A 15,856-nucleotide genomic window follows, 5' to 3' on the forward strand; every position below is an offset into this window, starting at 1 on the left:
AAAAAAAACACCCTTAAGACAGCGGTTCTCAACCCTTGGGTCATGAACCCTTTGGGGGTCGAACAACCCTTTCACACGGGTCGCCCGATTCATAACAGTAGCAAATGACAGGTATGAAGTAACAACGAAAACAACATGAGAAACTTAAAGGGTCACTGCATTAGTTGAGAACCAATGCCCTAAGAAGTCCAGCTAAACACAATTTCTAGGCCCCTAAGCAGAGTTTATGATTTAATAGGTCTGGGTAGAGCCTGAGCATTTGCATTTTCTAACAAGTTCTCACATGATGCTGACGCAACAGCTGATCCAGATTTTGAAAACAAATGATGTAAGGAGTCCTACTGGTGGCTGTTGAGTAATGTCAAGGCTGCCAACCACAAAAAGCTGGAAGCTCAAACAACAATCATTCTACGCTTGAGACAGATGAGGAAGTCAGCTTCCATCGACATTTACAGCTACAAACCCCTACAGAGTCGACATGAGCTAGAACTGACTCGACAGCAGTAGGCGTTTTAGTTTGGATATGAACGTATCCGTATCTGTGGTGCTTTGATACTTTCATTGCCTCTTCACAGAACAGAGGTCTGCCTTCCAGCTTCTTCTCTTCTTGTGTTCCAACAACAGTGGTTTTAAACCACATTAGTATATAGAGTATTCCCAGTTAATTTTCTCTTAATTTTTCTCCTGAATTCCAGCTGCTTACTGGATACCCGTGCCTCTGGATACACCAAAATACAGTAATATAACTTTGTACAAAATGATACTGACTGACATCTGGGTCATAGTAACTGCCCTTTTCCCCCTTTCCTTTTCTGGTTAATGAGCAAACCTCTCTATCCTGTCATTCCACCAAGAAACCAAAAACCGCCATCTCCTCCTCCACTAATTATCCACTACTGTTGAGTACTTTTGAGTTGCTTCTGACTCTTAGTGACACTTAGGACAAAGGAGAAGGGCTCAGTAGTTTCTCAGATTCTAACAGGCAAGTCTTCCTCCCACAAGGTTAGGTGGGTTTGAAGTATCAATGCTTCAGTTTAAAACCGAATACTTAGCCATCAAAGCACAGTTTCTGTAACATTGCCCATTTACCAGTCAATTGTGTCAACTCTACCTCCCACTGTCTCCTTTGAGATTTCTAATTACCGAGTGCTATCATTTTAATGAGAAGTATCATTTTTCTCAATTTTAGAATTACAAGAGTAACTTTAACAGTATTGACACAAGGGTTCCAGTTCATACATGTATTGGTTTTTATTCCAGTGCGTAAACACTCCCCTGCAATCAGTGCAAATAAATTCCTCTGAGTAACATACTTGTCTCAGTCTTGTTGGGGTACCTTAAAAAAAAAAGGCTGAATCAGATCTGGCTTCTGAGGGTATCTTCTGGGCCAGTTAAATTCAAAGACGAAGAGCTCCAGTCTGTAGTTTATGGCTAATGTTTTCTGGAATTCCCAAAGGGATAATGTGGACAGATTTTCTTGAAAGACATAAGACAACCACAAGTCTTTATTATGAAGTTTTAACAAAGGTGAAAATTGCACTGGTGAGAAAAAGGCCAAGAAAGAAGCACCGAAGAATTTTCTTCCATCCTAACAATGCACCTGGATCATTTTTCGAGGACAGCATTGGCTGTCCTCTGATAATTTATTTGGGGAATCACCTCAACCACCCTACAGCATTGATCTTACCTCTTCATATTTTCCCCCCCCCAAACTCAGAGAGCATTTAAAAAAACATGATCTGAGTCCTTCAAAGATGCCAAAATTTCAGTGAGTTCTTGAGGGAACAAAGGCAGGAGATGGAAATGCTACTTTCTAAAGTAGACAGATCTAAGTGGAGGATATGTTGAGAAACAATGCTTCATGTTTTAATAAAAGTTACTTTGACTTTATAGCAACTCGTTGTAATTTACTCTTGTATTTCATCATTAGTAGAGCACAATACTTTCCTAAATTAAAGTTGCTAGCAACATTACTCTGCCTGTTGTACATTAATTTAGTGTCGCCATGTTCTCACCTCTGCTACTAACACATTGTGCTGCATCTTCTTTCTAGATTTCATTATCCGCACGATAGCAGCTTCGATCTCATGCTTTCTGTCGTCGTCTACTTTCTGCCTGGTTTCTTTCCTTTCTGGGTCAGATTCACCTTGTTTGGCGGCAACTAGCATGGAAATAGAAAAATGCAACGAAGAGGGTCGGATTATAAGCAAACTTAATATTACACACAAATAAGCCTATTGAAACTCTAAGGAGACCCATACAACTATTAATAAAAGAAAGCATTCATGAGTACCAATTTCAATTTTTTAGTAATATTTGAAAATTTGACAATCAGTAATACTCTTTTAAGAATTACGAATACAGTTTTACTGAGAATGTAAAACCAATCTTGTGTTTTATACAAGAATTTTTTTACTGGAAAAAAAATGGGACCCACAAAAGCTCAGTAATAAAATTATAAACAGAGCAACTTCAGAGCTTGTGAAATTCCAGAGGACAACACTAGTATTTATCGCTGTGGTTCCAAGTTTAAACTCACTACAATTATTGCAAATAGGTGAAGATCTATCTTACTAATTCACATTTCTAAATCCTTAGAGGGAGGGAAGATATATACTTCTAAGAGTCTGTCAGTTAACTAAGTAATTAAAAAGTACCACTGGAACATGAGATCAAGGAACTCCACTACAGTTCAGTATTTCAGTTGTATGGCCAACCAAAGTCTCCTTTGATTTGCATTTCTAGTGGCCTCTTCTGTCATCTAATTTGTTACTATCTTCTTATGTTACAACCACAATATCTCTAATTCCTACTACATTCAAATCTTCAAAAGTCTTACCTGGTTCTCAGAACAATTGCCAAGGGATTAAATACAGAAGGGCCCCTCTCAAGAACTGCGATACTTTTATTTGGTCATCACTATAGCTACATGTAACTTTTCCGGAGGTAGAAATTACAAAACTACAAAGAAATGCTTGCGATGCTTTGCTGACCTGGGCATGGCCACCGGCATAATTATACAGCAAACTGTACCATTTAAAAGATTATTTAGCGGCTCTACATTCTGCTGTATATTTCTAATTTGAATTCCTTGGTTAAAAACAATGCTTTCAAGACAGTGGTCTGTGTAAGTAAGATACGAAAACCAAAATAATGCCATACAGCTAATACACATGAGAGGCCTTCATAAAGAGGTGAATCCTATTATCTTTTACTTCCATTTTTGTATACTCACAGAGCAAAAGAAAGTATGTATGACAAACAAAAAAAGTTTGCGGGAAAGAAAAATTTTAAAACAGAACATTTTAAGCAGAACTGCCCCTGTGGGTTTCTGAGAAGTGTAACTCTATTGGAGTAGAAAGCCTCACCTTTCTCCTTTGGAGCAGCTAGTGGTTTCAAATATTACTGATATATTTGCAGAATGAATCAAATGGATTAATTGTGCTAATAAAAAGCCAAACAGGAGCTATGAAAATGTGAGAGCAGGAAGGAGTTCATTCCCAGAGTCTACCATACATTACTCTGCATGTAAGCAAGTCTAATAACAGTGAATGTGAGCTTGTGCATGTAAGTATGTGCATACGTGGGATGAAATGAAATGAATCCACAGCCCTCATAACTTCCAACATCTGAGTGGCTGGTAAAATGCAAATAAGATGTAGAAGACTTAAACTTGGGGGGATTAGTCAGTTTTACAGTTGGCGGAGAACAGGAGGGCATGACGTCATGTCAGCAGCCAAGGACAGAATCTCACGACCATCAAGAATAAATAGCCACCAGCAGAGCAAAATGGAGATCCTTTCCTGAATGGTGGAAGCAACAGTGGCTACAGTATGGAGACCAGCAGAGAGAGCAGAAGAGTTGTCCTGAGACATGAGGACAGAACAGAGAAGCCTTAAAGAGACCCTAAGACTGAGCAGTGGATCTAGTTAATGAAACAAGGATTGTTGAGCCAGCCCCTTCGTCCAAGGGACTGGCTTACAGAGTGGATTGCCCTTTGGGTGTGAGGGAGCCCTGGTGGCACAATGCATTAAGCATTGGGCTGCTAACCACAAGGTCAGTAGTTTAAACCCAACAGCTGCTTCGTGGGAGAAAGATGAGGATCTCTACTCATGAAGAGATTTGCAATCTGAGAAGTGCACACACAGGGGCAGTTCTGCTCTGATGTGCAGGGTTGCTATGAGTCAGAATTGACTCAGTGACAGTGAGTCTGTTGTCTGTCTGTCTGTTTTTTAAAGGAGGTTTTTTTTAACACTTGCCAGAGCAGGGTAGAAACCAAGGATCAAGTGCCTGAAAGGTCAAAGACAGAGAAATATGCCTGCCAGTCTCACTAAAAAGAAGCATTGAGCCAAAGAACGGTATCCCCGTGCTTTCTGATCCTGACTCGTGGTGACCTGTTAACTTCCTGATAGTTGTGAATATTGTCTGAGTTTTGCGTGTCCACTCTAACAGATGATCACACCCAGCAGAAAAGTAGACTGGAGGGATGGTTGGTGCCTGAACAGGGTAACGAGTGCTGGAGGTGGAGTCATGGCTGACCTCTGCCTCATAAGACCCATCCTTAGGCCGATGCGGAGTTGGATTCTCCTTTGTGTAGCGAGAGGAGGGCAGAAGTGGCTTCCATACCATTTCCTCAACATGTATCTATCTGCCTAACTATATGCTGGAAAGGAGGGAGGAAGAAGGTAAGTTTGGAGAAGAGACAATTATAGAAAAAGCTGGAAATTAAAACAAATTTAATTCTTTCAAAGGATTATGTCCCTGTTACGTTCATCCTAGTCTTTATGAAGTCGATTGTGCTATTGAGCCTAAATACTTGTTACAAAAAGACTAACATGCACTTGCCAAGTCAGAGTAAAATAATCGGACTTACACAAAACAGGAGTAAGAGCCAAGATAAAAAGAACATTCCCATATAAATAATGAATTTCAAGAGAGCATCATTTTTCATCAGTTAAGTGATGTTAAGTCGAAAAAGTACTGTGATTAGGGTTCCAGTTCACATATGAATGGACTTATTCAAAATAAGATATTTAAAAACATATCTCTACAATAAATAAAGGCTGCAGACAAGTTCTCTCAGCAATATACTCGGCTTAAAGGGGGTCTGCTGGGCCAATTAAATTTAAGGCAGGGAGATCAGCTAAGATTTTTGAGACTGCACAGGATGATCATTCATTACGAAGATATTTTAAGAAAACTGAACACTGATTGGAGAGAAATAATTGTTCCCTAATACACTGTAAGCACCCATTCATTGAGGGCTGACCTACAAGAATTTCACTGAAATATCTTATTTCAAACCCACAATGGTCTTTCATTTGTTCCTACAATTCAAAGAACATTAAAAAGTGCCTCCTCTCCAAACATAAAAACGGCCATTTGGACATTTTGTAAATTAGAGGGCGGAATTCTTCCGGAAAGGGTTCGAGATGAAAGCACCATCTTCAGAACTATATTGACCTACAGGATATTGGTCTCACATTTACATTTTTTTTGCTTAATATAGCTTTCTATGATTTTTATAGCAATATTTTTTGTTGCCCTGGTATCACTATCTTCCTAATTTATCAAATACACATTCAGCACATAATCACAATATCCATGAAGACTATTTAAAAATAATATCTGATTATAACACATTGTTAGGTATATGATGAATTCTGGGACTACAGAGACCATAACTAGTTATTTACTAAGAGTAAAATGAGATGGGGTTAGGTATTACATCTATTTTCAAATCATGGATAGAAATAAACCTGAATATCTAAAACCTCTATCTGCTGAAAACTATGAAATCACATAATGCCTTCTACACTGGAGAAAAAGATATTTATCTCATGACTCATTAGTACAGGTCTGGTACATTTTTAATATACATAAATGTAATTCACAAAGATATGGGACAATCCTGGCTGACAAAGAATACAGTAATATAGGTTACAACTATAGGATAAATTAGTACAGGCTTTAAGAGATACCAACATACTTCATCGAGCAAACATATAAATTCAATTCAAAAAGGAAAACATATTGAAAATGTGCATACAGAGTTCTTTAATCAATGTACTCTGGTAACCAGTTATTTAACATCACTTTTCAAAAGACACAGTATTTCATGACCTATAATATACATTTATTTTTTTGAAAATCAGTCATTTAAAAATAATCTTGTTTCTTATTTTAAGAGAAAATTTTATTACACAAAATATCGAATACTATGGGAAAACTCATCTAAAACAAATTTTAAAACCAGGTTAGCAAATTGTTAGAATTTGAAGTATCCAGGGTAGGTTGAATATAGTCCCCTATAAATAGAACAAGAGTATCTGAACATTATATTAAAAACACAAGGAAGCAGATTTTCATTATCAATTTAAAAGTGGGGCCATACTAAAAGCTGTTCATGATAGAATATCTTGTGTTTTCAAATTAAATATAGTTTTTAAGAGTTTTAAGCCTAAAAGAAAATTATTTATCAAGATAAAAATAACTTCCACCATATACTAGATTTTTATTGATAATTCGTTTAAAAAACCTAAAAATCAATTTTAAAAGATGTCCACTGATTATTAAGCTAACGATCAGCTATAATTATTTTCTAAGTATTAGCACGTTCATATAACTATATTTCACAGGAAAATACATACCTTGTTCTTCTCCCCCACTCTTGACAGTATAAACTATTTTTTAAAATGTTTACTGCGCTTGATTATTAAGCTAATGATCAGCTATAATTATTTTCTAAGTATTAGCACGTTCATATAACTATATTTCACAGGAAAATACGTACCTTGTTCTTCTCCCCCACTCTTGACAGTACAAACTATTTTTTAAAATGTTTACTGCGCTTGAAATTAACATGAACATAAATCAATAAAAGTTTATTTATTTCTTAAGTCTCAGTGTCATGCCACGTCAAAAAAACTTTTTTTCTCTTCTTTCCAAGTAGACCAACACATGAGAATATTTTAAGAGAATAATATATTACTTAACGAGGAAAACAGAGTACCAGGTACCTGTTTGAATCTTGACTCTGTGCAGCTTGGATGTGAATTGATCGTTAACTGTAAATATGTGACCGTTTTCTATTTCCTTTGACTTGGGTTCCTTTGTCAGCACCCGCTGTGTGGGTTTCCCACAAGCGAGGGACTGTAGGGCTCTAACAAGTTCTCTTTCAGGAATATCAGTCTCTTGTTGGATTTCCTGAAATGTACCAGATTAGCATAATTAAACTTCACGAAATGTTAAAATCAATTAATTAATTTGCAAGTAAAACTGACCAAGCAGTAGTTAACCCACTGCCACTGAGTTGAATCCAACTCATGGTGACCCCATAGGACATAGCAGAGTTGCCTCGTAGTTCCCAAGGCTTAAAATCTCTATGGGATCAATCTTCCTCATCCTCCCTCTTATGGAACAGCTGTTAGTTTGGAACTGTCAAACTTTTGAAGAGTAGTCAAGCACTTTGACCCCTGTAATACCTAAGGTGCCTCATACTCAATAAAGTTAGGCAATTCCATTAAAAAATAATTGACAGGAACCAATGTGTACAAGTGAGAACAAGCCCACATTAACCAAAGCCCATATGCTGCCTGACTCCCCAGTGCCGCTGCCACCACGTCCAAGAGGAAGGCTGGAGGGGATGATAAGGGAGATAAAGCCCAAGTGAAGGATGAACCTGAAGGGAGAGCCAGAGGGCTATCTGCTAAACCTGTTCCCCCGTCAGAGCCCAAGTGTGAAAAGGCCCCTGCAACAAAGGGCGAGAAGGGATTGTACCCAAACTGAAAAGGGGGAAAAGCTGATGTCGGTAGGGATGGGAACCACCTTGCAGAAAATAGAGATGCCAAAACAGACCAGGGACAGAAAGCTGAAGGTGCTGGAGATGTCAAGTGACGTGTGTGCATTTTTGATAACGGTGTACTTCTGGAGACTACAGTCTTACTTTTTTTTAAACCAAGTGTTTTAAAAACGCCAAATTTTGTTTTACTTTTTTCTTTTAAGCTATGTTGTCAGCAGACAGTAACACTTCATTGTTTTTTTCTGGGGGAAGGAAGGGACAGGTGTCATTAAAACATTTGTTTCCCATTCTTGGTTCCCTGGATGGGAGCTTTCCTGACGTTAATATACATAAGCCAACTTGACACAAAAGCCATGTGATATAGAAAAAAATTGTTTTTACATCTTTATCCTCTTCTATCTACCTTTAGCATATCCTTGACCTAGGGACCTGGTGGAACCTGACCGAAAAACCCTGGTCATGAGTCATCAGGTGACCTGGACTCTAATGATGCCATCCTAGTGGCACCCTCTAGTGCAGTGGTTCCTTTGTTTAGATTGTGGGCCTTCAGATTGAAATTCAGCCTTGTTCATTTTCTGAAACTTTGCATTTTTGAAAAGTTGTTAAACAACATGCTCAATGTGAAATGTCAACCCTTCCACTAAACTTTTCCTATTCAGGGCACCAGATGAAGACTTCAGTGGGTTACTTAGTAACTGTAATTTTGGTGGTCCACTAGATGGATAGGGAGGAAAACATGACCCACCAGACAGGACCTCCTAGTGAAGCTGGGCAGTCTCAGGCAGAATCTAACAGGGACCCTCATGTCCTGGGAAATCAGACCAGCGACCTGAATTCTGGGCGCTTCAAGGTGATTTTTGATTATTTTTCTTCTTCTTTTTTTTTCACTTAAAAAACCACCAAACGTCTTTGCCCTATCGAGAAATTACAACACAGTATACCTGTGAATCTCGGGCGCTCCTCCACCCCACCCCCCAGCTCACATCAGTGCCAGACCTTACCTCTTTCCAACCTTCCCCCGATTAAAAGTTCACCACCCTCACCCCTCCATTTCTCCTATTCACTCCCTGGGCCCCTGACTGGAAGGCACATAGCGCAGTGTGTCACAGAATCTCTGTACCGCTCCACTTTTCCCCATATGACCCTTACTGTAGGGGCACAGTTCCCACACCGACAGATTAGCTCACTGAGAGCAGGACAGTGGAGTGCCACTAAACCAAGGGCCCTGTGTTATCAACACAAAATAGCAATCTGCTGCATTCTCCCTATATTCTATATTGGGTCAGTAAATGACCTTGGTTGTTTACTAGACAGACTTTCCACCTAGCCCACCCACCTCTAGCTGAAGGCCCTGCTTCTCCTTTCTCAGAGACACACTTTCAAATAAACTAACAAGTACTAGCACAACTCAAACATGGCCTTTTCCAATATATCAAAAATCTTTGTATTTAACCTGAAGACCACTAGCGATTAGAAACATCACTTACACTTGGGCTTCTATCCCTTTTTGTGCTGTCGTTAGTTCTGTGCAAACTACCTAGAGTATAGAAAGAGACCGTGAACTCCCAAACCCATTCCATGAGGTCACCATAACCCTGATCCCAAAACCAAGCAAAGACTCTCCAGAGAGATAAAAAATTACAGACTGTTCTCTCTCATGAGCACAGCTCCAAAAATTCTCAACAAACCCTGCCGAATAGAATCCAACAACATATCCCCCAAAATAATACATCGTGACCAAGTGGGATTCATACCGGGGATGCAAGGATGGTTCAGCATTAAGAAAAACAATGAATGTAATCCATCACATAAACATAAAAAGGCTAAGAACCATATGATCATATCAATTGATGAAGAAGAAGCATTTGACAATATCCAACACCCATTTCTAATAAAAGTACTCAATAAGATAGTGATAGAAGGAAAATTCCTGAACACAATAAAGGTCATAGCCCCAAAACCAATGGCCATTATCACACTCGATGGGGAAAGAACTGAAAACATTCCCATTTAAAAAGGGTACCAGACAAGAATGCCCCTGATTGCAACACTTACTCAACGTTTGGAAGTTTTAGCTAGAACCTTAAGACAACAACAAGAAATTAAGGGGGTGTAAATGAGCAATGAAGTGAAACTCTTGCTACTTGCAGACAATATGATTTTACAGAGAGAGACCAAGGTCTCCACAATATGATTGTTGGAAACAATTGAGAAATTTAGTGAAGTCGGAAGATACCAGATTAAGAAGCAGAAAGTAATTAGACTCCTATATACAGTGATGAGATCCAGAAATGACACCAAGAAAACAATGATCATTCATAATAGCCACACAAAAGTTGAAATACCTAGGAATGTATCTAGCCAAAGAAACACAAGACCCGTACGAGAAAATCTACAAAAACTTAGTAATACAAGAAACCGAAACAAATGAAAGAATATCCCATGTTCAGGTATATAGGAAGACACAGTACTGTGAAAATGTCAATACAACCTTCAGAAATCTACAAATTCAACACAATCCCAATTCAAATCCTAACATTTTTTAAAGAAATCGCAAAACTACCACTTTGTGTGCAGTAAAAAGAAGCCCAGGACAACAAAGAATTTCTCAAGAACACCAAAGTAGGTGGTCTTGTACTACTTGATCCCCAAACCTACTACATAGCCACGGCTGTCAGAACAGCCGAGTACTGGTATAATGATAGATACAGGAAATCTAGAAGTAAAAGCATCCACCTACGGACAACTGATTTTCAACAAAGGACCAAAAAAACATTAAATGGGAAGTGGATTAAGCACACACAGTGGAAGACAAAACAAAATAGATCACTGAGATCTGTCAAAAATAATAACTACTTACTGTACATCAAATGATTTCATCAAGAGTAAAATGAGAGCCCAGATTGGGAAAAGATACTTAAGAAATAATGAACAAAGAACTAATTACTAAATCTAGAGTACTGCAACTCCACGGGGGTGGGGGGTAGACAAAAACAAATAACCCTGTTAAAAGGTGGGCAAGGGACCTGAATAGACAAAAAATTACAAAAGGATGACACACAAATGGCTAACAAGCTTATGAGAAAATGCTCTCAATCACTAGCCATCCTGGAAATCCAAATCAAAACAATGATAGCATACCAGCTAACACTCACAACCTCAGTCCAATGAAAAACAGAGAATGGCAAACTCTGGAGAAGATGTAGAGAGATTGAAACTCTTATACACTGCTGGTGGGCTTGTAAATATGCACAAACACTGTGAAAAGTGGTATGGCAATTCCTGAAATAACTGGCGATAGAAATAATACGAACATTACTGTTGGACATACAACCAAGGATTTGGCATGTACACACAATGGGCTATTTTTACGTATCCCTAAAAAACAGTGATGAAACCATGAACTACCTCAAGACAAGGACTGGAAACCACTGCTGAGTGAAGCTAGTCAATCACAGAAGGACAAATCCTACATGAAGAAAAGGGAACCACCAACTTCCTCGCAGGTGAAACAAGGCTAACAACACGTTTAAGGACCTCACAGGGGGCGGAGTTTGCCTGGTACTATGCTCCTAATAGGTACATAGGTCCAAGTTTCTGTACATCCCTGGGGACCCAGGCTATGTCCCATAGAATACTGGGACACAGAACCCTGGGTTATTATGTGCCTGCACATCTATCATTGTGTACTGTCGTTTTCCTGAACATGGTACTAGGAAATACAATGCACCCTCAAGAGTTGCAACCACTTCATATTTGATAGAATAAACATACACCCTTGCCTGCTGCTCAACAATTTAACTCTCACAACAGTGTGTATTCACTCCCTAACGTTCTTTTCAACAAAGATTTTATTTCTTTTATCTGTTCAGCTGAAAATGACGACTGACATGACATTATTTTAATGTGCTTTTATGACCATTATGGTAAAAGAGCACCTTATTTAAAGGACATTTGTAACCTTTCTACACTTTATGCCTAATTGTATTCCTTGCCTATCTTTTATTCAATTATTTACTTTCATAGCTATTGGCTCTTTATATGTCATGGCTTCCAATACTGTTCGTATTATGAGGGGGTACCCCCCCTAAAATGGAATCCCCCCCCCCAAAGCTATGTATTTAAAGATTTCCCCCAAAAAACGCTATCACCTTCAAAGCACCCTCCATTACACTTAATACATTTGTCAAATCTGCGATTCCAGGTTTGGAAACATTTTTCAAACTCATATGCTTGGATGGCTGATAAGCCCCTCCCTCATTTTTTGCTTCACCTCCTTCTATGTCCTCAAATCACTGTCCTTTCATTTCCTTCTTCATTTGTGGAAACAAAAAGAAGTCGCACGAAGCAATGTCAGGTGAGTCAGGTGTATGGAGCAAGAGAGGCATGCTTTTGGGGAGGGGGAGCAAAAGCTGGCAAACTGAGAAGGCTGTGTGAACAGGTGCATTGTCGTGGTAAAAGAGCCAATTCTTTCTGCCACAAATCAAGCCTTTTTTGTCGCACTCTTGCGCGATCTTTTCAGAACCTCTAAATAGAAAGCTTGATTAACAGTCTAACTTGGTGGAACAAAAGCCAAAGCACTACAAATTGACATTTTTATGTTTGGGAAGTTGACGGATATCTAGAACAAGGTTTGTCACCAGATGACATTTCAATTTCTTTTTGAAACAAGAAAACCACTCATACACTTGAGTTTTCCCCATAGTGCTGTTCTTGTAAGCTGTGTCCAACAACACAACAGTGTTTGCAGACTTTTTCCCTGAGCAGGAAACAAAATTCCACAGCTGCATGCTGTTCTCTCTTAAATTGGCCACCACAAAAAATGAGGTTTGAGCAAAACTGCTTACACAAAATAATTCACTGTGACACCACTCCACTGGGTGCACTCAGGATGAGTTGCTTGATGCTCACCTACAGACAAATGCACACTACGAAAGCTCTGCTACACCCAACACAATTCCGTTTTTTTTTTTTAGGGGTACCACTTCATATATTGCAAATAATTAACTTTTTAACTATGAGATTTTATCAGAATAACACACCATCTTATTGAACTCATGAGAGAAATCGAATATAAAAAATCAGCTTCTTTACAATTATTGAATTAAATATACTCTCATTTATGAAGGTAATTTTAAAAAGAAGCTAGTTACTAAAACGCATGCAGAAGGCTGTGCAAAAAACAAACAAGAACACATGGCCTGAGAAGAGATGAATGTCATATGCTTTGTCACAATGTCCTCTTTTGAAAGCATGTGCAGCCAAAAGGCTTTGGAGCCATTGACATGGCACTGAACACATGCCATTTACACTTGTGATGCAGCTAAAACATGAAACTTTACAGGAATTTTCAACTTTGTTTTACCTGCTACACAATCATTACCCATGGTTTCAAATGATTTCCAGTTGGCTGGGAGGGGGGGGGGGGAAACTAAGCTTGAACCACTAGAATTACAAACACATCTAGTAACTGTTATAAAAAAAGCATTTAAATTTCTATGTATTCCATTGTCATCATTTCCTTATAAGTACTCTAGAAACAACTTCAGCAGTTTTGAAGGAGCTTATTTTGTGAAAATCTATAACGCATGAGGCGTACAAATTAAAACTTACTGATAAAAAACCTAATTCACTGCCATCGAGTCAAATCCAACCCATAGCAGACCCTACAGGACAGGGCAGAACTGCCTATGTGTTTCCTAGACTAACTCTTTACAGGAGTAGAAAGCATCACCCTTGTCCTTCGGAATAGCTGGTGGTTTTGACCTTGTGGTTAGCAGCCAAATGCGTAACCACTTTGCCACCAGGGCTACTATAACAAAGCTAGCTTTAGATAATTTTATTTTCATTTGAAAAGCTCTATATTTAAGGAAGGGATGAACAATTAACTTCCTCCTCAATACACTCATGGGGTTCAGTGACATAAAGCTTATGATTATAGATTAAGGTTATTCTCTAGGTAAGAAACATTTAGAAGTACATAAGTTTTCTTATATATAAAAGAGGGGGGTGGCTTCAAAAAATTCCTGGGAAAATGGAATAAAAAGATAATTATTTTTTCAATAAACTTTGTGAGATTTCCTTGTACTTCCTCTTGATTCAACCAATGAACTAAACACCAAGATTCTGGAATAATTCTTTTGAAGCTATCAGATAAAAAATGCTCATCTCCTAATTATACCAACCATATTGAGAGTTTATAAATAAATGCAAAAATAACTGTAAAACTTAATCTTCTTGTTATTAATTACAAACTTACAGTCATTCTTCAAATATTCACCTAAATATCTCAAAACTGGTTTTCAAAAGTTATGCTCATTAACAAAACAGTAGGAATTATACAGTCCTCACTTTAAACCCAAATCTATCTTTTAAGGTATAGGAGAATAATTTTGTATGAAGTGTAATCAAATCATAACCTGGTGAGGAGAAATGAAAAAGACAAAAGGATATAAAAAGCAAGCCTATTATAATTAGTTAGATTAGGGAGAAAAAGAAGTATACAAAGAAATCAAGACCATGGAACTCAAGACTGAGTTGGCATCAGGACAGACATATAATTCAAAGAAACTGATCCGAGAGTCATCCATGAATAGTCCCAAACATATACGATCATTTGACTTTTTTTTTTAAATATATAAAGATGCCATGGTAATGCAATGGATAAAGAATGGTAACTTCAACAAGTGGTGCTGGAACAATTGAGTTATCTGTGCAGGAGAGGAGGAGTAAGTGTTCACCTTTATCTCATTTACCGTATATACTCATGTATAAGCCAACCTGAATATAGCCAAGGCACCTAATTTTACCACAAAACTGCATAAAAATGTACTGAAAAACCTTGGCTTATACACAAGTATATACAGTAATTCTAAAAATTAATGTGAAATTCATAATAGACCTAAATATAAAAAGTTAAAACTACAAACCATCTAGAAAAGGGAAAAAGGAAAAATGATCTTTGTTATCTTAGGGCAGACAATAATTTCTAGACCAGAAACAAACAAACAAAAAAATCATTCATAAAAAGGAAAGAAAGGAGGGGAGGGAGAGAGGGCTGACTATAAGTCTGTCAATATTTAATAGTTCTGTTCTTCAAATGATATCATTAAGAAAACTAAGTCTAGTCACAGACGGAGAAAATATTCACAACATATTTATCATTTAACAAAGGACTTGTATCCAGAATTATTGAAAAATTCTTAGAACTAAGAAGAAATCAAACAAACCAATAAAACAGATGTGAGCTCTTCAATAAGCAACTTTATAAATGACATATGAACACATAAAAGACACTCAACATTATTAGTCATCAAGGGAAGGCAAATTGAATTCACCATATGAAACAATTATATACCACCTAAAATGGTGAAAAATAAAAACTTAAAATACCAAGGCTTGGAAGAAGATGTGAAACAAATAGAACTCAACATATACACAAAAATGCAAAATCTTACAAGTGCTTTGAAAAAGAGTTTGGCTAGAAACAGAAGACTGCTTACAGTTTTTGTTTATAAATATAAAAAAGTCAAATATCTACTTACCACACAACCTAGTAATACTTCTCTAAGTATCCAAGAACAATGAAAATGTAAAAAGTCCATAAAAAGACTTTTACACAATGTTTGTAATAATTCTATTCCTATTATCATATTCTAAAATCTGGGAAGAACCCAAATACCTGCCAGTAGGTGAATAAATTAAAAACAAAACAGAACAAAAAAGCCAATGACCAAATCTACATAACGGACCCAGCAATAAAAAGGAACGAGCTACAGATACTCTTGTCTGTGACAACATGGCTTAACATCAAAAACATGTGAAGAATGTAGGACACTAATGATACATACTGTATGATCCCATTTATAACAAAGTCTAGAAAAGCTCAAACTAAGGCAGTGACACAAAGTGAGTAAGTAAGTGGTTGCCTGCGGCTGGGAGGACAGTCAAGAACTGCCAGCACAGGAGCACAATACCATTTTCTAGGTCATGCTTTCTATCTTGATCAGAGCAGCAGTCATACTGGTGTACACAGCTATTACAGTTCATCAAACG

General features: G+C 37.7%; 1 protein-coding gene and 1 pseudogene across 2 annotated transcripts in view; one reads left to right on the forward strand and one right to left on the reverse strand.

Moving 5' to 3' along the window:
* CUL3 (cullin 3) overlaps positions 1-15,856 on the reverse strand; it is a 64,016-nt gene that overhangs the window by 4,370 nt on the left and 43,790 nt on the right. For both annotated transcript variants that reach the window (XM_004701649.3, XM_045294080.1), the window contains exons 12-13: positions 7,020-7,206; positions 2,016-2,161 (exon numbers count right to left, since the gene is read on the reverse strand). In XM_004701649.3, the coding sequence (XP_004701706.1) occupies positions 2,016-2,161; positions 7,020-7,206 (333 nt within the window). The remainder of the gene's footprint in view (positions 1-2,015; positions 2,162-7,019; positions 7,207-15,856) is intronic.
* LOC115871805 lies at positions 7,385-7,896 on the forward strand (annotated as a pseudogene).

Source organism: Echinops telfairi, unplaced genomic scaffold (assembly GCF_000313985.2).
Source record: "Echinops telfairi isolate 266 unplaced genomic scaffold, ASM31398v2 ScPeMD7_3;HRSCAF=10, whole genome shotgun sequence".
Lineage (NCBI taxonomy): Eukaryota > Metazoa > Chordata > Mammalia > Afrosoricida > Tenrecidae > Echinops > Echinops telfairi.